The sequence below is a fragment of the Elgaria multicarinata genome, chromosome 17, assembly GCF_023053635.1.
Source record: "Elgaria multicarinata webbii isolate HBS135686 ecotype San Diego chromosome 17, rElgMul1.1.pri, whole genome shotgun sequence".
In the NCBI taxonomy this organism is placed as follows: domain Eukaryota; kingdom Metazoa; phylum Chordata; class Lepidosauria; order Squamata; family Anguidae; genus Elgaria; species Elgaria multicarinata.
The window spans coordinates 4,300,445-4,323,355 of record NC_086187.1 but is presented as its reverse complement, the minus strand read 5'-3'; the positions used below and the strand labels follow the sequence as shown (position 1 = coordinate 4,323,355).

Here is a 22,911-nt window from a genome sequence, read left to right as displayed (position 1 = left end):
CTCCCCAGCAGCTGAAACTGAGAGACACCACGGCCCAGGTTTCAAGAGGGACCTCAAGAAGGAGCGGGGAGGAGGAAGGAATTCTGGAACAGCCCTAATGAACAGCAAAGATCAGGGGGGAGGGATAAGGGCCCCTTAATGAAATCTGCAAGCCCAGCCCAAGGGGTGTGTGCGCATCCACGTTGAACGCAAAAAGAGAGAATAATCTCAGGATGCTATAAATGACTTTATTGATGAAAAGCCCGGCGTGTTTCAGCCTCTTTCTGCAGAGATTCTTGTAATAGATTGTCTTGAACTGTAAACACTGCGACCGCACAAGACAATGGCCCCGGCTTTAACCACGGTGGTTAAGCCAGAAAGCCAGGCCGTGTTCAGAAGACACCTTACACCATGGCTTTAACCATGGTGAATCAGACTTTCTGGCTTAACCACCATGGTTAAAGCCATGGTTTAAGGGGTCTGCTGAACACAGCCCGGCTTTCTGGCTTAACCACCATGGTTTAAGGAGTCTTCTGAATGGGGCCAATCTGTCATTACAAGAATCTCTGCAGACATTTTTATAACGCTTTGGAGAAAGAGGCCGAAACGCGTCAGACTTTTCATCGATAAAAGTCGTTCACAGCATCCTGAGGTTATTTTCTCTTTTTGTGTTCCCCTTCTAAGAACAGTAGTTCAGGAGTCCGTCACAATACCTCAGGGGACCTCGCGCAGCCCTCCAGCCTCCGTGAAATTCAAGGGCTGCCTTACAAGACCGTCGTCGCCTTCCCATCCCCCGCTCCCCAGGATAGGTTGACCCGACTTACCCCAACACGGCCAAACTCACAAGCCAAATCTAGAGGCGTCTTGCCGGAGTTGTCCAGGATGCACGGGTTGGACTGGTGCTGAAGGAGCATCTCTGACTGTGGGGTGGAAAAGGGGGCGAGGGGGGAAGCAGGGGGAGAAGGCAAAGCTGAACAGATTCTCCCAACATGGCAAAGTCACCATCACTTTTGGAGATGACCTCCGAGCCCTGTGCCCTTTCCAAGCCCAACTGACGTTTCCATTCCCGGAGCGGGGTGGAAACTGCTCCCTGGCGGCTTCTCCCCACGCCACTCCGGTAGAGGGAGGGCACGGCAAGACAGCTGCTTCCCAGCCCCCAGGGTTGCTGAAGCGTGATGTGGGTCTCCTCCCACGGCAGGGGCCACCACTGGCAAGGCTCCCCCGCCACTGCTCCCGGCCCCTTACCACGTCGTAGTGGCCGTGCTGGGCCGCCAGGTGCAAAGGGATCTGCCCCTCGTCCGATGGGATGTTCACTGATGAGCCGCCCTTCAGCACCAGCTTCATGGGCTCCTTCTTGCCCTGCCAGGCCGCGTAATGCAAAGGGCGCATCCCTGTGGAGACGCACAGAGTCAGGAGGAGGAGGAGGCAGGGAGGGTGGGCAGCTCTGAGCGCCACTGCTGAAACTGGTCCGTCCTTTCTGGGGGCACAGTCGGAGGCAAAAGGAGGCCAGCTTCACCAAGCAAGAGGAGGGCACCGGGAGCCTCCAGTGGTGGCCTGGAACAAGCCACAGTTGGGCTGAATACAGGAAACCCTGGGTTGTACAGACCACAGTTAATTAACCAACCAGGACATGGCAGGATGTATTGGCAGATAATCTCATGATACATCCATTGGATTATATTTTCTGAATTGGTTTCAAGATGCCTCAGATGAAGAATTCTCAACAGTCAAAACACATTACATGGAACCATAGATCCATCTGTTTTCTCCAGCACCTTGTGAGGTTCATCTGTGTGGCTTTTTGGGGTCCTGCATTGGTGCTGTCCTCCCCCCGCCGCACATACACACACAGCTCAGTGCCCCTGTCCCAGCGCTCTCTGTGATCCCTGCAAAACCTGATGCACTTTTCACAAACCCTCCCCACTCTTCCTTCTGAGCACTCTCAGCCTTCCAGAGAGTCGCCGTGCATCTACACCAACCCTCCATTGCTTGCCTTTATTATCCTTGATATCCACAGCAGCCTGGGCTTCCAGCAGCAGCGAGATGAGTTCTATGTTGCCGTTGAGGGCAGCATGGTGCAGGGCAGAGAACCTGCAAAGGAAAGGGTGCAAAGCAGAGGCACCTTCATTCTCCTGAACTAACTTCCTTGACTTTTCTCTAATGCTGAAAGCCCCCACCCCCACCCCCACCAGAGCCTAACATCAGCCGTCCTTTGTTAAAAGCAGCCAAGCTTGGGACTGGCCAGCTGACCCAGGCCTCTCTGAGCACCTGCTCTCAGGTCTCCCCCTCTCCCTCCATTTCTTTTCAGAGCAGCAGTAGATGCCCTGAACAGGTGAGGCTGGCAAGAATGCAAGGTGGGACTTCTCCAACGTGCCCCCCCCCCCCGCCGGTCTGTCCGTCTGCACCTGGAAAAGAGCCTGGCCTGGATTTCCTCCTGGCACACACCTTGACGTTATTCCACGAATAGGCAATGCTTTCTTTTGTGCTTCCCTGTGGCTCATGGGAATCTGGGCAATGTTGTCTTTAGCCTGTGGCTGCTTTCGTCTGGCAAGATGTTTGGATTCCTAGGGCTGCTTTTCGACATTATTATTTTCGACATTATTATTATTATTATTATTATTATTATTATTATTATTATTATTACATTCTGTTTTAAACTTTTAAAGGTTTTATGTTATGTTTTATTATGTTGTCTTTTAGGGTTTTAACATTTGGTTATTGGGTGGCATAGAAATGAAATAAATAAATAAAGTTATCGTATGCCACTGCAGAGAAGGCAGCTTGGTAAAGGCCCTGAAACAATAATGAAGAGGAATAAGGATTTTCCCACTTGTAAAATGGGAAGAACAGTCATCTAGCCAGTTGCCATGAACCTGAACACCATAGAAAAACACAGAAGACTCTGCACATGCAACAGGAAAAAATCACCGGCTGAAGAGACCATCCTAAGAGTACCTAGTCCATGAGGAACAAATCTGGTAGACGTGGGCTTACTCAGGCTGTCATAAAACTTTTGCCAAAGTCCGTCACTAAAAATTGCTGAGCAAATGTAGCAGTAACAAGTGGTTTAGGATGAGGAATCTCAAATACTGGTATGGACCATCTTCAAAGGGCCTTCTCTGTAACTTCAAAGGCGATGCAGGGCCTTTTCATTTGTGGCACCCCAACTCTGGAATGCTCTCCCCTGTAAGGCTCACCCGGCATTGGGTGTCTTTTTGGCTCCAGGGAAAGCCTGAAGAAAAAAAAACCACTCTGGCCTTTTTGGATCCTTTTTAGAGACCTGGCATGGAACAGATATGTTTGTGATTCCTCTGCTTTTGGTCTACTGATATTATTGTTTTACTGCTCTTAAATTATTGTTAGCTTCTATGACAGTTTTCAGGCTGAATAGTAAGACAAACATTTTGCAAATGTGGTGGTTAATAAAATGATGAAAAGGGTGGGGTGGGGTAGAAGGCTGAGAAGAGAATGGGCATCCCCCCCGCTTTTGACCCATGACCCTGCTGCCCTTCACCCCATGGGATGAGTGAATTCGTGGAGGGGAGGTGGTGAGACGTGGGCTCTCGGGCGACGCCACTTACAGATCGGTTCTTGATCCCAGCCTATTCAGCAAGGCTCCGCCTGTCCTCCAAACAATTCCATAAAAGCCCAGAAACAGCCTCCACTGATGTAAACCAGAGTAGAATTATTGTATCCCCTGCGGAATGCCCCGATTTAGAACAGGAGCAGGAGTGAAGCCTTTGTGGGGAGCCTGGTCTGCAAGCCTGTGATCTCTCTCTCTCTCTCTCTCTCTCTCTCTCTCTCTCTCTCTCTCTCTCTCTCTCTATATATATATATATTCAGTGATGGGACAAGACAAATTGGCCTCTTAGCCGCTTTCCAGGAAAGCTGCCCAGAAGCCAGAATTTTAACATTCCCTGGGATTTCTGTGTCTGAGGAGCATGTGGGAAACGCACGTGAGTGACTCAGAAATGCCTCCATCGGGGAGAAGGAGGATGTTTGCATGCATGTTTAAAAATGGAAACACCATTTTTCTTTTTAAAATAACTATTAAAAAAAACATGTACAAACATCCCCACGGTGGGGAACAAAAGGCCTCACTGTGCAAGTTTTAAACATTTGTTTTAAACGTTTAATGGAAGCAGCAGCCCCCGCCCACCCACCCCGATCCCTCACACCTCACTCCTACCAACACCAGCTCTTCCTGTGCCCAGGTCCCGTGTTCGAGGTTCTTATGCACCCTCGCCATGCTTCCCAAAGTCCCCCCTTCCTGTATTCATTGCAGTGTTCCTTGTCAGACCTCCTTGGCCCCATACGTATCCCCCCTTTTCCATCCTGCCATAGGTCCTCCAGCCGCTTCAGCCCCTCGGCTTCCAAAGCCCCTGCAGCACGGTGCTGGGCTGCAGCGTCTCAGCCCTGTGCAAGCTTTTGCCTCAGAACATTCTGTGACATCATGGCAGGGACACAAGAAGGGCCCTGCTAGACAAGACTAAGTCCAGCATTCTCGCTCACACAGTGGCCGACCAGCTGTTAAGCAGGACATGAATGCAACAGCACCCTCCCACCCATGTTCCCCAGCATACTGCCTCTGATAATGGAAGTGGCACATAACCATCAGGACTAGTAGCCATTTCAGGAGGTAAACATTGGGCCTGATCAGACCACATGCTAAACCATGGTTAGGCCGCTAACCCCTTTGCAGCAAATGAATATGTTTAGACTATGGTTATGTAGCCACTATAGCTAGGAATGGTTCACCCGACATGCTAAGTCATGGGTCACATAACAAGCTAAGCCATAACGTTTAGCTCAAAATGCTTAACCACCGTGGCTTAGCGTGTCGTCCGAACAGGGCCCTCATATTGCACTCAGTTTGCCCTCCCCTTCTGTCTCACACACAGCTGGGGCCACTTGCTTGGGGGCTGTGAGCATCAGACGACCACGCGACCCGCCAACCGCCTCGGCCTCTCCTGCTAACGAAGGGGCAGAAAGTCCGGAGCTGAGCAGTCTCTCTCCCCTGCCCTGGCTCCCGCAGCAGCCAGAACGGCCCAGGAGTTCACTCTGCAGTCCGCTGATGGGAGCAGAGCCTCCTCCCCGCCGGTCCATTTTTCAGCAAAGAGTCATTCACTCCTCAGCTCCTCTGCCTGCTACGTGCCAAGCTGCCTGCGTGGGCTGGCATGGAAGGGGAGACGGCACCTGCCCAAGACAGGACAGATCCTTTCTGTTCAGCGAAAGGGAAGGAGAGAGAAAGCAGCAGTGACAGGCTGGCTCCTGGCCGAAAATCATTAGCGGCTGCAAACAGACAAGGATGAGAGAGAGGCAGAGAGAGAGAGAGAGAGAGGGACGGAGGGAGGGGGGAAGAGAGAGGGAGAGAGGGAGGGAGAGAGAGGGAGAGAGGGAGGGAGGGAGGGAGGTCCTCCACTACCGTTGTGATATAGTTTCAGCCCTGGTTGCTTGATAGCCCAGCTGGAGGAGGGCGGGGCGGGGGGGAGGGTGGGGAGGGAACCCGCTCACTCCTCCTTGCCATTCCCCTATTAGCAGAAGCTGCTTCCCTGCACCTCATCTAAGTCAGCAGAAGGGTCTGGAACAGGCAGCAACAAGCAGCTTTTTGTCTGAGACCATTTCACTCCTCAGGAAAGAAAAAGGGAAAGTTCTTGAATGGTAGGAGAGAGAGGGAGAGACAGCGCGCCTTGCTGCACAGTTGGGCTTATTATTTTCCTTTTTCAGGCTGGGCTGTTTGCACAGTAAAAAGAATTAGAATTCTCAATCCAAATTTTGCACCCTGCATAAAGTACATCAGCTTGCATAATGACTTCTTTCACGTTGCATAATTCATTTACTTCTTTAAAAACAACAACAAGTAGAAACACTATTTTGTATTATTTCTTCTAGTTTCACTTGTTCATGGGAGGAAGGAAAGGAGCCATGGAGTTGCAAGGGTGATAATCCCTCCCCCATACGCACACACACCTGCACATGCAACCCCTGGAAACTGTGTTCAGCTGTTGAGATTTCAGCACCACGCTTGACAGGGGCTGGGAACGTGGTCTTTTGTCTTTCTTTTTCCAAACGAGAGCGGGGGCCTTCTCAGGGAGCACGCTCACCTGGCATGGTATTTTATGCTTCTCTAGGACTGCGTGCGACTCATAACCTTCCTACGTGTATGTGTGGATTATTTCTTCGATTAAAAAATAACAGATATGTTTTATACAGAGATACAAAACTACAGTGGGATTGAAACGTAGATCTGGGTTACATTTTGGGAAGATGTTCTGATACGCAAAGGTCATTTAGAATGTGGAGCTGCTGGGGTTAAAAAGTGGCACACGCCTGCAGCTCTCGAGTTGACGTTTTTCTAGGAAGAGCCCCCATGATGTAATTTTGGATGTAGATGCCCTGAGAGACCTGCGTTTGAATTCCCATTCAGCTATAACGCTCATGCAGCCAGTTGCTCTCTCCTAGTATATCTGGAATTATTTTGGGAGGGGGGAAAGGGGCGGGGGGAATTACACCACCCTGAGATCCTTGAAGAAAGAGAGGGATAAAATGTAATAAATAATATCATGCCAGGGTTCAAGATCCAGTCAGGCAGAGGCCCAGTGCTGTCTGGAAGAGACCTGAAAGAAGCCACCATCTCCCAGTCCCCAAACAGCACGCACAAGCGCAGAGGGGCGCATGCAGCGACTGAAAGGGGGCACGGGGTCCATGCACACCCAAACCTCCATCCAGCACTTCCCCTATGTTTAATGGAAAGGGACACAGCAGGTAAGACACACACACACCCGACTCCATGCAAGCCCTCCCACCCCCAAGCCAGGGCAACCGCTGTGGAGGAAGGGGGGGCGCGATTGCACCACCTGCATGCTCTCCCCCCCACGCTCTCACAAGGGGGGAATGGCCGAGGGCCTGGGGCTCCTCTGCGCATGAGCACCGCATCCAAGCTCACGTGGAGCAAGCCCCGTACACGTAAAGGATCACTTCACACACAGTCATGTTCATAACTCCATACTTTCAGGAAGGGAAACAAAATATTTCTCATCATTGATTGATTGATTGTATTTGTATACCACTTTTATGAAGCCAACTGAGGCAGTTCTCAAGACATTCAAAAGATAAAAAACACAATCGAACAAAAACAAAAGTGAAACATTCAAAACAACCTTAAAAACTCTAACAGGGATTTTAAAAGCCAAGTTAAAAAGATGTGCCTCAACCTCCTGTGGAGCGAGGTGGCTCCAATGTCAGTGGGGCGGTGAATGCACTCCGGGTTGCAGTCAGAAAACTAAAGGAGCTCTCCAAGGGGCTCTGACTAGTTGTGACTGAAACCCAGAGCAGATTCACCATCTCACTGACATCGGAGCCACCAGCCTGCACTCTGGGGACCACTCACAACTCCAAGGTGTGTGTTTCCCTCTCTCCCTCCCCAAATTTGGGAGAAAGCCCTTTCCTGCGTGCCCAACAGGTGGGCCCCTGCAAGCGAGGGTGTCTTCTTGGGAAAGAAAGACCCTAACTGGCCACTCCAGGGAGCCAAGGATGCCATGGGGCTGGGGGCATTCCTTGGCCAGTGAGCCTGCGAGAGGAAACTGCCTTCGACTGAGAAGCTATTGAGAAACTGTGAAGAGCCACAGACCTACAAGAGGCTAACGAAGAAAAATCCCAGCCAGGGCTTCTGGAGAGCGTGCAGGGAAACGTAGCGCTTCTCCATGGAGATTTCCCTGGTTGAGTGGCCGCCTTTCCACCAGCCTCCTCCTCCCAACCCAATGCGGACAGCGGGTTGCTGATGCACAAACGAGGGATGATGCCTCTACTCACCCATCGGTGTCTTGGAAATTAACATTCACCCTCTTGGCTGATCCCAGGAGCTCTGGATGGGAGCAGGGAAGGAGAGAGAGAGAGAGAGAGAGAGAGAGAGAGAGAAGGTTAGAAGAGTGGCTGAAACAGGGCAAGACGTTAGGACTCCTCCAGATCTTTCACCAAGATTTGGGAATCTAACAGTTGATGTTGTGGCTTTAACCGGAGAAACATGTCAAATCCAACACACCAGCCACTTGGAATTTAAACACTTCATGCATCTGGGTGGGGTTCGGGAGGACCGGCCTACTTCTGGTGTCACTCCTGCACATGTTCACTCATCTCTCTCTCTCATACCACCTTCCCATTAATTGGCAATTTAAAAAAAATCTACACGAACATTCACATGTATGCATTTTTAAAATATTATCTCCCAAAATGAGCATTTCTAAATTATTTTGATACATTTACTGAGCTGAGCACCACGTTGGAACATTTAGGAAGTGTGAAAGCCAGTGGATCGCAGCCTGGGTCACCGGAGACACTGGAAGAGCACATTTGCTGTCTGACACAGGATCTACTTCATATATACCCCGTGAGCCCCAGGAATCTCGTGTATCCCACACCACTCACAACCAGGGGTTTTTTTAAAGCAAATTTTCCAACTGCACAAATGCCCTGTCAGACCACCCCACCCTGCCCCACCCAAGCCAAACACATTATTTCTCTTTCACGACTGGACAGATTATCACCAACACTAGGAGCACCTTGAACTTAAAGACAGATCGACAGGGCCATACGGATACCCAGGAAGGACGGCAGAACAAGAGAAGTACACCACTGGTGATCACCTACAGCCCCCAACTGAAACCACTGCAACGGATCATCAGTGAACTCCAACCCATTATCAGCACAGACACTTCTCCCTCACAAGCCTTGGGAGGCAGAGCGGTCCTGGCCTCCAGACAACCTCCCAACCTGAAGCAGATGCTAACCAGCAATAGGACACAGGACAGAGATACAGACAGAGGGGCCAGACCATGCAATAGACCCAAGGGCCCACTCTGCCCCCACATCTATTCAGGCAACACTGTCACAGGACCCAACAACACCAGTCACACCATTAAGGGCTCTTTCACCTGCATCCTTATATAATTTGTGTTACATGCTATCCCTGACTTTGTCTATTGCTAAGTTCTTAATAAACACATACACAAAACACATAACATGTCTTATTTTTCCACCACTTTTTTCAAGTGCACTTTATCAGATTCCCAACTGCACATTTCCCCCCAATTGCACATTTTGTGTCCAAATGCACACTAAAAAGAAAACCTAGGCCATAGCTAGACCTCAGGTTTATCCCTGGATCGTTCAGGGGTCAAACCTGTTCATCTAGGTGACACACAGGGGATCCGGTACTCAGGCAGGGGCGAACCCTGGATGATCCCAGGATAAACCTTAGGTCTAGCTGTGGCCCTAGTCACAACCTCCCACAGTTCACACGAATCCTTGTTTTGAACAACCACGCCAAGATGTGCCTGGAAAACGTCAGAAGGCAGACGACTCTGTCCAAGAACTGGGGTACCCGGTGTGGGGTTAAGGGTCCTGGGTCCTGCCATCCAATCCTTGGCCTGGCTTAGGGCAGTCACATACCCCTACATCAGGGGGAACTAAACAGCTTTGGGCTTCCATCTCTGTTGCAGAATTTGGCCCAAGGGAGCCTGAGCTTATCGAGCCAGCCTGGGGAGAGGCTGCAAGAGCCAATGCTTCAGAAGGGGGTGGGACGGGGGGGGTGCCCCTCAAGCCAGCTCTTTCCATGTGCCTGCTTGCTTCCCACCTGTTCTGCCTGTGCATTTATGAGCATGCACAAGTGGAGGCTGGTGCTCCAATATCAGTGGGGTGGTGAATTCTGCTCCAGCCCCTGAAGAACCAGAAGCCTGGCAGCTACTGGGGCAGAGTCCTGCCCACACACCAGGGAGAGAAAGCTGTGTCCCTTTTAATGCCCTCAGTTACTATGAGGGTTGTGTGTAGAGATGTGAAGGACTGGGGGGGAAACGGGGAAAATCAGGAAAAAATGGCTTTTTTCCCATTTTCCCTGAAACCTTCTTTGTTTTTTTTTCCAAAAAATTGAAAAAATGAAAAAATTATTATGGGATGTTTTATTTTAGCATGATGAATAAAATGTTTAAGACAAGGTGTTCAAATGTTTACTTGTCCAAATGATTTCTAAAAACTATGTACCATATCAGATTATTACAAAGTCTGTGCACCAAGGACGAACAAGTCCTAGGTTGCAAACTGAGACTACAACTCTCAAGTGCAAGAGCAAGATGCATTTCTGCCTCTAGGGGGCAGCACTGCCATGGAAGCAGAGACTGAAACTAATGTAGTTATAGCTATAGGTCAGAAAATGAGTCAGATTAAATTTCATGCATATTAATTGAATCTTGGTGTCCCGTCCCCCCCATTTTTCTCAGTTCTTTTTATGGGAATGGGGGCTTTATGTCTGCTTGACACTGTGGAGGACTAGTGGAGACATAAATAATTCTCTGTGTTACTAATGTTGATGATTTCCTCTGTTGTTGTTGTTTTAAAAAATTGCCTGCTCCTCATAACCTGGCAGAACCAAAGAGGTTCCTTACAGTTCAGGTGTTCCTAACAGTTCAGGAGCTTGTAGCTCCATTTGTTACAAAAAAACAAAAAAACATAAAAAAAGTAAATTCAATGTGTAATAATTGTTTGAATGCACTGTACTTTTAATATACCAAATGTAATAATTTTATGCCAAACCAACTTGGACATAATTACATTTTATGTTCCTAAAATAACAAAGTGACTTTCAATCTGTAAAAAGGGCTAATATTGCATTATTTCAATTTTTCCGAAAATTTCCGTTTCCCCCCTGGAGAAAACCCAGGAGAACCGGATTTTTTCCCATGGCTTCAAAATTTCAGGAATTTTTACATCTCTAGTGTCTGCATGGGATCCTGCACTTCTGCCCCAAAGGCACAAGGATGGAACAAGCTACCAAGTAATCAGGACCACCCATCCAGTGGCCAACCAGGGCCGCTGGACCCACTGTTCCGCCACTGGCGTGCGCCTGCCAGCAGCATCAGGAGCTCCTTCTGCACCACAGTGGGCGGAAGCACGAGTGCAATCAAATTTCACATTTGCTACTTTCCCGAGAGCAGCAGGAGGAAGAAAGCGCAGATAACAGGGTTACGAGTGGAGAACGGCCATCCGTCTCCCTGGCAGAGAAAGCATCATCAGAGGAACAGGGCCGGCAAGTTGAGGAGCTGCAGAGAAGGGAAAAGCGGAAAAGCGGAAGGGCCAAGATCAACGGGGAAGCAACTGCGGGGAAGGAGGCGCGCTCATCAACGCTGAATTTGCTTTTATTCTTTCCGTTGTCCTCGCAAAATATCCAATTGTAATGAAAGAGAAAAATAGGCTGTGCCAGCAAAGCACAAGAATGAAGAGAAGTCGTCCCCCCGTCCCCCGTGGGAACCCACAGGGTGGAACCACTGGGTGCGCCACTCATGTCTGACACCCTGCTGGGTAGTGGGTAGATGTGTACCTGCTGCCCTGCCTCCTTCCGGGCCCCTGCGAGACCCTCCTCTCCCCTCTGCAGGACGATGGGATGCAATCCAGGCAAGCTTACCAGGTGCTTCCCTGCATATCAGGGTGAGTTACTCCCCAATGCTGCCCATACTGAGCCTCATGCCAGGATAAGGGGCAAGTGGAGCTGAACTCAGCAGGGAGGGCACAAGAAAAGGAGCTGGAGCATGGAGGGGAGGGGGGTTTGCTGTGGGCCATGGGGGGGGCAAAGGGGCAATTCAACTTGAATCCTATGATTGGCCTCAGAATTCAGCATCATTTTCACTATTCTATTTTAAAAAGCAAGTTTCTGGCCCTTAGGACTATGAAGTTAGGTTTGAAAACAGATGGGCATTGCCTGGTGAAAAGAAGCCAGAGGGGTTGCGAGGGGCCAGGTGGGAGAGGCTCCCCCATCCCCTGAAGACCGGCAGGAGCAGCATGTATGGAGCAGAGTTGGAAATTTGATGCGACAGCGCTCAACTGGAATCACGCATGCAAGGCTGCAGAATCCCAGTCCCCTCCTTTCAATGCGCGGCACAGGCTGCCCTGCTCCGGGGCTGGCTCTGCCAGCGGAAGGGTGATGCAGGGTTGCTCTGCAACACAGGTCATGCGAGGTCCCTTGAACACTGATGTGGTGGCACACTCCAGCCTCCAGAGCATCATCTCCCAGGATGCACCACTTCCAGCAGCACAGAAGCCCTCATTTGATCTTATCACTGATCTCGTCAACAGATGACATGAAGGAAGAGCAAAACAGGGTGCAGTGGGGAGGAAGAGGGGGAGGGGTGGGGCAGTGGAGGGGAGGGGAGGGGAGCCACCCCCCAAGCGTCCATCTGGCTGCAGCCTGCCTGTGGAAACTGCCAAAATGTGTGGAGGCGAAGGATTTCCACATCGGGGATCAATTGCTACGCCATAACATTCCCTTCGTTGGGGGGGGGTGGCGGTGGTGCAATTGAATATAAGGCAGCATTTGATATTTTTTTGAAAGAAAGAAAGAAAGAAAGAAAGAAAGAAAGAAAGAAAGAAAGAAAGAAAGAAAGAAAGAAACTCGAGACACCGATTTCCCTGGATGCCATCACTCTGGTCAGTCTATTCCCCTCCAAGAGACAGAGCTGCAAAAGAGCCTGAATGCAACGCTGCCTCCAGGAGCTCATCCACAGCAAGGCGCCCCTGGACTCCCTGGTGGGGGACCTTGGGTTCAAATCTCTGCTCATCTGCGGACTCACCCGGGGCCATGCACAGGCCTCCATGCCCACTCCGAAGAGCCGGCTGTATTTGGCCTTCCATGCTCGGAAGGTGTCGAGCCATACTAAGGAGGAGAGGGGGCCTCCGAGGAGGGTGCGCTGCCCTTACCCCTGAATGCTGGGGCTGCCGTTGGGGGGAGAGTCCCCGTTCACACGAGGATGCCAGGAACTCTCCTTTGGGGCTTAGACAAGTCACACCCTGGCTTTAGGCAAGCCCCTCGGCCCACCCACGATTAAGAGGCTGTTGGGATGACCTCCCGCCAAGGAGATGTTATTCTGAGGTTTGCAGTATTGCTCAATCTGCCCCATCACCTCGGGGTGGGGTGGGGAGTGGCCAGCTGCAAAGGGATCCCTCCGTTGAATAACGACTGCGCCTCTTCACTCCGGCACAAACAAAAAGGGAGGAACGGCTGCTCCCAAACCAACCAGTATGGCTGTGGGGAAGGGCACAATTCCAGGGTTGCTACTCATACCAGTGTTGCCCCTCCTTGGTGGTCCCCCCCCCACCTTCCTAACATTGCCATGATCTCCTCCCCACATGCAGAGCTCTCCTGCTCCATCCTCAGAGGGTCCCTTGCATGGCTGAGGTGGCAGAAGGAGAAGGAGAAGGATCATGGAAGAGTAGAGTTGGAAGGGGCCTACAAGGCCATCAAGTCCAACCCCCTGCTCAATGCAGGAATCCACCCTAAAGCATCCCTGACAGATGGCTGGCCAGCTGCCTCTTGAAGGCCTCTAGGGTGGGAGAGCCCACGACCTCCCTAGGTCATGGGATCCATTGTCGTACTGCTCTAACAGTCAGGAAGTTTTTCCTGATGTCCAGCCGGAATCTGGCTTCCTTTAACTTGAGCCCGTTATTCCGTGTCCTGCACTCTAGGAGAATCGAGAAGAGATCCTGGCCCTCCTCTGTGTGACAACCTTTTAAGTATTTGAAGAGTGCTCTCATGTCTCCCCTCCATCTTCTCTTCTCCAGGCTAAACATGCCCAGTTCTTTCAGTCTCTCTTCATAGGGCTTTGTTTCCAGACCCCTGATCATCCTGGTTGCCCTCCTCTGAACATGCTCCAGCTTGTCTTCATCCTTCTTGAATTGTGGAGCCCAGAACTGGACGCAATACTCTAGATGAGGCCTAACCAGTGCTGAATAGAGGGGAACCAGTACCTCACGTGATTTGGAAGCTATACTTTTATTAATGCAGCCCAAAAGAGCATTTGCTTTTTCTGCAGCTGCATCACACTGTTGGCTCATATTCGGCTTGTGATCTGCAACAATTCCAAGATCCTTCTCGCATGTAATATTGCTGAGCCAAATATCCCCCATCTTGTAAATGTGCATCAAAGTCTAGCTTCCAAATCGCGCGAGGTGCTGGTTCCCCTCTATTTCAGCCCTGGTTAGGCCTCATCTTGAGTATTGCATCTAGTTCTGGGCACTACACTTCAAGAAGGATGCAGACAATCTAGAGGGGCTTCAGAGGAGGATGATCAGGGGTCTGGAAACAAAGCCCTATGAAGAGAGACTAATAGCAGCAGCAGCAGCAACCACAACTGCTACCTGATTGCAACAGGTTGCTAAAGGTGGCCAGGGGCAACTCATGCAGAGCAAAAATGCCCAAAGAGGTTTTCAGAATTGCCATAGTTACAGTCACGCCCAGCAAAACCATCCAACAGCTGAGAGCAGAGGACGTGCGGAGAAAAGGAAGCAGGTCGGCTGGTCTTCCACTTGCATCTCGGTCTTCTGCACAATTCCTGCTTTAGAGGCTGAGCTCTCAGACATGAGCCAAAGCTCAAATCGCTGGTTCCAAGCTCTTCCAAGACCGGCTGGCGCTTAATTAGAGATTCTAGGTGCCCATTAAACACTGATTGAATGTTAGACTCCAAGCTGGGGAGGGATGAGCTGCTGGCAGGAAGAGAGGGGGGGGGGAGAGAGGGGGGGGAGGGAGAATGCTCCCTCTGCATACCAGTGGGAAGGAGAATGCTGAATGGAGAACCATCAGCACAGACGGAAGAAGCAGCGCAACAGCAAACTGCTCCCCTTGCAAACATTCTTTGTGCTACTGGCAGAGCCATAATGGACCAGGGTGGGGTGGACCCTTCTGGAGAGAGCGGCTCCAGCATACCAAAACTGCACTCCAGGTCTGGGTCAGCAATGGTCCAGGCCTGGCACTGGCCAAGGACCACCCTTGAGTTTTGCCACCATCTACCTAGGGGCTGTATAAACAGCCACCAATTCACAGCCCCTGTGGGGCAAATAGACAAAATTCTGCATTGAAAAAATCGGGGACTTGCCCTCAACTTTTCCTGCTGGAGTGAGCTGGGGGACAGTCCCGGGAGGAAGGTGACCTCTGATTGGGCAAGAAGAGGACCTGGTGAGCCAGAAGGCCCACACTGCCTCCTTCATGGGGATTACCCGCCGCCACCCCGCAGCAGCAAAATCGTGGGGTTTAGAGGCAGTGTGGCACCATGAAGGCAGGCTCCCGGTTACTGTGCACACATGGGCTGTGGTCACCCGTGCAGCAGGAATCTTTGGTGCAGTCAACATCTAAACCCAGGGTAGGCGACCTGCTGTTTGACTAGAGTTCCCATCATCCCAGGGCCCCTGCTCCCGCAGGAACCTAGGAAACTGCCCTAGGTTGAGGCAGACCACTGACCTCTCTAGCCCAGTGGCGCTGACACTGCTGGCAGCTGCAGCTCTTCAGGGCTTCTGGCAGGGGCTTGTCCTGGCCCAATCTGGAGATGCCGGGGACTGTGTTTGGGCCTTCTGCCTGAAAACAGGTGCTCTACCCGCTGAGCCGTGGCCCGTGGGGGCCATGCTGGCGGGGGCTGTTGGGAGTCCAACAGCATCTGGAGGGGCACACACAGGTTGCCTTCCTCCGATCTAGAGCGAGGGGTCCCGTGGCCCAGAAGGAACAGCCTTTGCTCTGGAAGCCCCTCCCCTAATCTCAAAGGTTTTGGTAGCCAACTGCTGTTAGGTAGTTTGGACATTCCCAAAGGCAGCTTCTCCTCCCCTCCCCCACCCCCACCACACGCTTATGGGCAAAATGGGACTAGAGCTGATGGGGCCTCTCAGCCCAAAGAACTCCTGAAAGCCAATTAGCCAGCCAACCTCCCCATTGTGGGTCTCATGTGGTGGGCAAGTGGGGAACTCTGGCAACCTCAAGCCAGGATTCGAGGAGAGACATCCAGTCATGATGCCACACCTTGGTTTGCACTAACCAGAGTTCAGAAGCCAAGACCTGCCTTGAGCTTCACAACCAAGCCTTCGAGGGGCTTTTTGCTTTCATTTTCCACCCGTTCAGCACTGCAGCCTTTGATGCAGCAGCCTCCAGAGGCAAAGCTGCAGCCTAATAATAATAATAATAACAACAACATATTTATTACAACAACAACATATTTATTTATTTATTTATTTCCTGCCTCTCCCTCTGGATCAAGGCGGGGAACAACACCAAACACAATATAATACATAAAATTAGTTAAAAGAGCATATTGACAATTCAGCCCTCATAGCAACCATAGTTAGTCCAAACCATGGTTTGCAAATTCACTTAACACCCTGGTTTCTGGCTTGCCAGCCAATTGCAAACCATGGTTTGCTGATTTGGAAGTCACACTCAGCTCTAGTTAGGCATAAGCGCTGAATTCAGCACAAGGTGTTCCCCCAGAAAGTGTGCCGTGTGTGTGGACCCATCCCACTACTCAGTCTATGTGTAATCATCCTCAGGAACACCTACGCCTCCCATTTCCTCACTGGCAAGGCCTATGTGCTAGCTCTACATGCCAAAGGCAACAACACTTTTGACTTCAAAATAAAATAGCATGGGAAGAAGGGTGAGGGTTACTGTCATGTGTTCAAAACATTGCTAGAGTTCTCAGGGTGAGATGAAACTTACAGGCCCGCCACCACCTTCTGCTTCCAACTACACCCCGGATGCTGCTGCACCGTCTCCATCCAGGAAGGTATATAAAAAGCTAAAGCAATAATTTACAGCCATATTAAATTATATAAATAAATGTAAGGTTCTCAAAATAACAACTGCTCCTTGCAACTCAACACTGACTGTGTCCAAACCGTGGGGGCCCTTTGCTGTATCTGCCCCCCTCTGAATGTTGACCTCTCTTTCCTACCCCACCACCCAGACTAACATCTGAAATAGATCCGTTGCCAGAATGGAGGACGTCCCTTTGGATTCTATCGCTGAAAACGGGGCGATGTAGTTACAGCTGGGGCTGCAGCATTTCCCCCCAAGGTGACTAGTAATGGGAACGCGGCCCCTGTCTTCTGCCCCAACTCCATCCTGGATGCTGGGTCTGCTCTGCCCATCCAGGGAGACGGCCCCCACCCCCAAGACTCTCTCACTTGCACCAAAGAGCAACCTCCTCCTCCCTGCAAGATCATTTGGACCCCAATTTATTATTTATTATTATTTATTAAAACCATAAAATACAAGTATCCAAATAAATTTAAAATGTTAATAGTTAAAAATGCTATATAAAATCAGATTATTATTATTATTATTATTATTTATTTATATAGCACCATCAATGTACATGGTGCTGTACAGAGAAAAACAGTAAATAGCAAGACTCTGCCGCATAGGCAAATTACACTGCAGGGAAAGCCTGTGTGAAAAGACGTGTTTCCAGGAGGCGTTTAAGGGATGTTACATTTTCTGCCTCTCGAACCGCACGAGGGAGGGTTTTCCAGGCAGGGGGGCCCCCCGCTACAGATGAGGCCCACCGTCGAGGTTCTGCATGGCGACATCCGTCCATTTCAGAATGGCCAGACAAGACCTCCCCTGAAGATGATAAATGTCGTCTGGGTGTACATAAGGGAAGGGGATCTGCTAGGTACTCTCCTCCAAGTTGTTTAGGGCTTTATAGGATAATAACATTACCTTATAAGTGGCTTGGTAGCTAAGAGTCCACTATTGGGGTTCTTTTAACACAGGTGTTATGCGAGCATGGCTACTGGCTAGGTGTCCCAGTGAGCACCTCGGCTGCTGCAATCTGCACTAGCTGCAGCTTCCGAACCACGCATGAGGGCAGCCCCACATAGAGCACATTGTAGTAGTCTAATCATACAGTTACCAGTGCATGAATCACAGCGGCTAGGCTATCCCTATCCAGGAACGGGCGTAGCTGGTGGATCAGCCAAACTTGATAGTGGGCGCTCCGGGCTACCTGGGCCTCCAGTGACAAAGATGGATGCAGGAGCACCCCCAAACTACAGACCTGCTCTTTCAGAGGGAGCGCAACCCCATCCAGAGCAGGCAAACACGCCAATTCCCAGACCTGGGAATCACCAACCCACATGGTCTCAGCTTCATTTGTGCCAGGATAAGCTGTAAACTTGGAAAAGCAAGGATTCAACGGTATTTATTTGGGTTCCATTTGAGTCAACCCCTTCCTCCAGTCAAAGGAACTCAAAGTAGCTCCTTTTAACCTCTCCAAAGGTCTGTGAAGTAGGATAGCTGGGAAAATAATAATTAATAATAGCAGGCCACAGAGAGAGTGGGAACTTGCTACGCCCTCCCATTTCAGGCCACATGGAGGAGAAATGCTCGTCTCTGGTGATTATGAAACAATTGCCGCAAACGCTCTTGAAATACACGGCCTTTTTTTCTTTTCTTTTTTTGCATTTTAATCTTGAATAAGTTCAGGAGCAGACCTTACCACGCCCACCCCTTACACCGAAACATGGGAACCTGCCTTAGACAAAGCCAGACCATTGGGCCATCCAGCCCAGTGGCTCTCAGGCTCTCAGGCAGAGAAGGGAATTCACCCTCACTTACTACCTGAGGTTGGGCGACCACCTGTCAGGGATGCTGTAGCTGCATCCCTGCCTTGCGCAGTGGGTTGGACTGTATGATCTCTGCGGTCCCTTCCAACTCTATGATTCTATCCCTTTTTAGCTGGAGATGACAGGGACTGGGCCAGAACTTTCTGCATGAGAAGAAAAGGCCGGTCCGCCACTGGGCTAGATTTTATTTATTTATTTATTTATTTATTACATTAATAGCCGAAGCTCTCTGGGCGGTTCACAAAAATTTAAACCATAATAAAACAACCATCTGGTTAAAAACACAAATACAAAATACAGTATAAAAGCACAACCAGATGCCCCCCCCCTTTGCAAGGCTGCCCTCAATTCTGACAAGTCAGCATTTCTATAGCCCTCAGGGCCAGCCTCAGGAGGCGGCATTATCGGACTCCTGCTAAGGCCCCTGCTTCAGTAGTGGGCCCACTGCCTGACCCAGGAGTCTTTTGCTCCTCCTCCTCCTTCTCAAAATCATTTTCATTTGCCCTCTCCAAGGGAGCAGGCAATAATAATATATTTCTTACCCGCCTCTCCGTTTGGATTGAGGCAGGGAACAACAATAAACATAAATACATAAAATTGATTAAAAACATAGTACACATCAATAAAGCATCCTAAAAACATCCTAAAATTCCACTGGGTAGGCCTGGCTTCCACACCCTTTGTCCACTCCTTCTAGGACAGAGGTCCCTGATCTTTTTTGGCCAGAGGGCACATTTAGAATTTTGAGTGTGTGTCATGGGTACTCTCACAAAATGGCAACCATGGGGGTGTGGTCTGCCCATTCAAAAATGGCTGCCGAGGGAGGCATGGCTGGTCACAGAACACTAATTTCCTAAACTGGTGGGGCCCTAAGAAATGCAGGTTGCTTACCTGCAACTGCAGTTCTTTGAGTGGTCATCTGTGCATTCACACATATGGGCTCTGTGCCTGCGCGGAGCTCATTTCAGAAACTTCTATAGCTGAGGCAAACGTTTTTGGTGGGAACCCCTCCCCCATCGTCCACTGACTCTGGGTCCTCGCCCTTCTCCTCAGTTCCTTGACACCGAATTGCTGGCCTCTGAACCAGGAGAGAAACCACCTGGTATCAACGGCACATTGATATCGACACCAAAGTGGGGACGGTGGGTGGGTTGTGTGACTGCACAGATGACCACTCAAAGAACTGCGGTTACAGGTAAGCAACCTGCATTTCTTCTTCGTGGTCTCTGTGCATCACACATATGGGCAATTAACAAGCTGACTCCCTGGTAGAGGGTAGGTGCAGATCAATGTGCCATCTCAAGATGGAAGACAGAACTGCTTGCCCGAAATTGCAGTTTGTCCTGGTACAAACATCCAGACAGTAGTGAGTAATGAAGGTAGAGGGCTTATACTAAGTAGCTGCTCTGCATAAGTCCAGGATCGACAGTCACTTGCCTCAGGACGTTGAGGCAGTGAGTACAGAATGGGGTGTTACAAAGATGGTTGAGTTGTAAGCCCTCCAATTCATAGGGCAGTTTGATAGCATTCACAATCCACACCACGAATGTTTGTGACAATAATGATTGCCCTCGTTTAAGGACAACATCTGGCAAATGATATTTTAGTTTTACAAAATTTGTCCGATGCAGCTTTGCAAAAACAAGAGCTAAAAAGAAAAAGAGTCCTCAGCACTCTAAAGCTTTCTCTTCACGAGCTATGAAACACGGAAAGCCAAATAAAGATGCTGCAAGAGCGCATCCCTTTGCTCTGCAACAAGCCAGGCTCCCGGTTGATTTAAAATAAATAAACAAATAAATAAATCTTAACACATAAAAGAAATTCCCAGAGGGACAGCGAGCCTGGCGGGCACCAAGACAGGTTTCTGCAGATACACTGGTGCTCACGGTCACCACACTGGACAGCCAGTTCTTGGGGGGGGGGGCGCAGTGGCAACCGTGGAGAAGAGGTGAATCCATTCAAGGACGGGGCGTCCCTGAGTGCATCTTGCCAAAGCCCCCCTCCCACCACAACAAAACACAAACCCTGAACCAGCACCAATAGCCCTTCACATCATTTCTCTCAATTGTTTTCTCTGAATGGTTTCCCCCCCCCCCCCCCGTATTTTAAATATGCCTACATAGAGTTGTATGAAATGCACACAACTTTCTAGCAATGCTACATAGGCTTCAACGAAAGTGGACCAAATAGCCAAATAATTCTCCATATGGCATCTATATGCCACACATTCAAATGCTGAAAGCACTGTCAGGTCCTCAGTCCATTGCAACATAGAAGGTGGGTGTTTACCCTTTCAGTGTTGTAATATAAGTCTTTTAGCTGTCAAAAGGGCACAGAGAATCCATTTACACTGACCTTTTGTTAATTTCAATGAAGCAGGTAAATAATTTAAAAGAGAGTGTATATCAGTGAATATTAAAGACTGTTCCAGTACGAAAAAATCCTGTGTGATGCCCTCCCCACGAAAAGCAGCAATTGGACATTGCCAAAACGTATGTTTAAAAGACGCATCAGCTGCACTGCCGGTAATTAGATGAATTACACCATCATCATCATCATCATCATCATCATCATCATCATCATTATTATTATTATTCTATTCCCAGCTATAGACAGTTTACAAAAGATAAGAACATCAGAAGAGCCCTGATGCTGGATCAGACCGAGGGTCCATGTAGCCCAGCACTCTGTTCACACATTGGCCAAACAGCTGCTGACCAGAGACCCACAAGCACCCTCCTATTCATGTTCCCCAGCAACTGGTCATATAGACTTGGAGGTAGCACATAGCCTTCAGGGCTAGTAGCCATTGATAGCCGCCTCCTCCAGGAATTTATCCAACCCGGTTTTAAAACCATCCAAATGGGTGGCCATCACTATATCTTGTGGTAGTGAAGTCCTTCCTTTTATCTGTCCTGAATCTCCCACCCATCAGCTTCATGGGATATGACCCCTTTTTCTAGTATTTTGAGAGGGAGGAAAATGTCTCCCTATCCCCATCCTCCATACCAGGCATAATTTTGTACACCTCCGTCAGGTTTCCCCTTAGCCTCCTTTTTTCCAAGCTTAACCCCTTAATAAAGTGTCCAATAGACATGAAACTTTTTTGGGGGGGGGCTGAGTAAGACACAGACACGGCAGGTAGATGACGAAGTGGCGACCCACTGACCAGGCATTTTGTGGTGGTGCCCACAGCACTTTCTCAGATTGCGAAATGTGCCCACAGGTCCCAAAAGTCGGGGACGCTTGCTCTACAGCAATCCAGTCAGAGAGGTCAGTATTAGGGTTCCCAATAGCCACACTTACCAGCTAGCAAAATCAGAGGAGAGGAAATGGCTAAGCCTACCGATGCACCCCCCAGCCCCCCCCCAGCCCCCAACACAGAAGAATGGCTCCCGTGGAACCTCTGCCTCTAGGCCAACTGCCTCTCAGCCATGCACCAGCCCTCCAGTGTTGGAAACTCCCCGCCTTATCACCGTGCACATCGCCATCTCCAAACCAGGAACAATTTGCCACAGATGAGGCCTAAAAATAGGCCCCGTGAGCAGTCCAAGGTGCTGGGATTATTCACTGTCAGCCTTGGAGAATTGGCAGACGGACCTGCTGCTGAAACACAACAAGCCAGGAACATCAGAAAGCTCCTTTCACCGCTCCTTTAAAACCTGCCACATCTCAATTGCGCATTGTCGGCTCATAATCTAACACGGGGATGCCTAATAAACATGAATGTGTACAATGATGGGGGGAGGGGGAACTAACAGGTTTTTAAAAAACAAAGAAGAAGGAGAAGCACAGAACAGACTATGAGCAACCAAGTAATAGATTATTATTCAGTAGGTTTAATTCCCTACAAGTAGCTACTAATTATCCAGCATTTAAAACCCAAAGTGGTTTTTAAAAAACCAAATCGAGGATGTCAGCTCCGTGGCGAGATGTGCTCCCCCCCCCCCCGGCTGCCGCCTTTGTTTCAAGTGGCATTGTCATCAGCAAAGACGACAACACGACGCGCTGGCTGGCATATGTCGTGGGCTCACTGAGAGGCTGCACAGCTGGTTTCACAGGGCAGGGTGGAGCCGAAGGGCAACGCAACATCACACGGAACAGCAGGTCATGAACGTACAGGATTAGATGGAGGGGGAGAGAATGGCAGGAGGTCTTATTTATTACATTTTTCATTCAGCGCATTCCCCAAATGATGTGTGTCCATTTTATGCTCAAAACAGCCCAGTGGGATAGGATAGGCTAAACTGCCAGGGCCCGAGTCCTAATCTCATGAGAGCATCACCCAGGCTCTCACATAGAAGCTAGCTCCCAAGAGCAACTCAGAGATCATGCGCGGGGGGAGTGGGGGAGAGAAGCCACTGTCGCCATTTGTGACGCTGCGCGGAGGTGCATAGCAGGAGTGGCTTCTTACTCACACCATGACTCCAACTACAAGCCATGGTTTGTGGGGTGGGTAGGAAGCCATCCCCGCCACACACCACGCTGGGTTCAGACGACACAGCA

General features: G+C 49.9%; 1 protein-coding gene across 1 annotated transcript in view; it reads right to left on the bottom strand.

The window, feature by feature from the left end:
* CASKIN1 (CASK interacting protein 1) overlaps positions 1-22,911 on the bottom strand; it is a 117,897-nt gene that overhangs the window by 34,845 nt on the left and 60,141 nt on the right. The window contains exons 2-5 of the mRNA XM_063143325.1: positions 7,792-7,843; positions 1,973-2,070; positions 1,225-1,370; positions 804-899 (exon numbers count right to left, since the gene is read on the bottom strand). Coding sequence (XP_062999395.1) covers positions 804-899; positions 1,225-1,370; positions 1,973-2,070; positions 7,792-7,843 — 392 coding nt within the window. The remainder of the gene's footprint in view (positions 1-803; positions 900-1,224; positions 1,371-1,972; positions 2,071-7,791; positions 7,844-22,911) is intronic.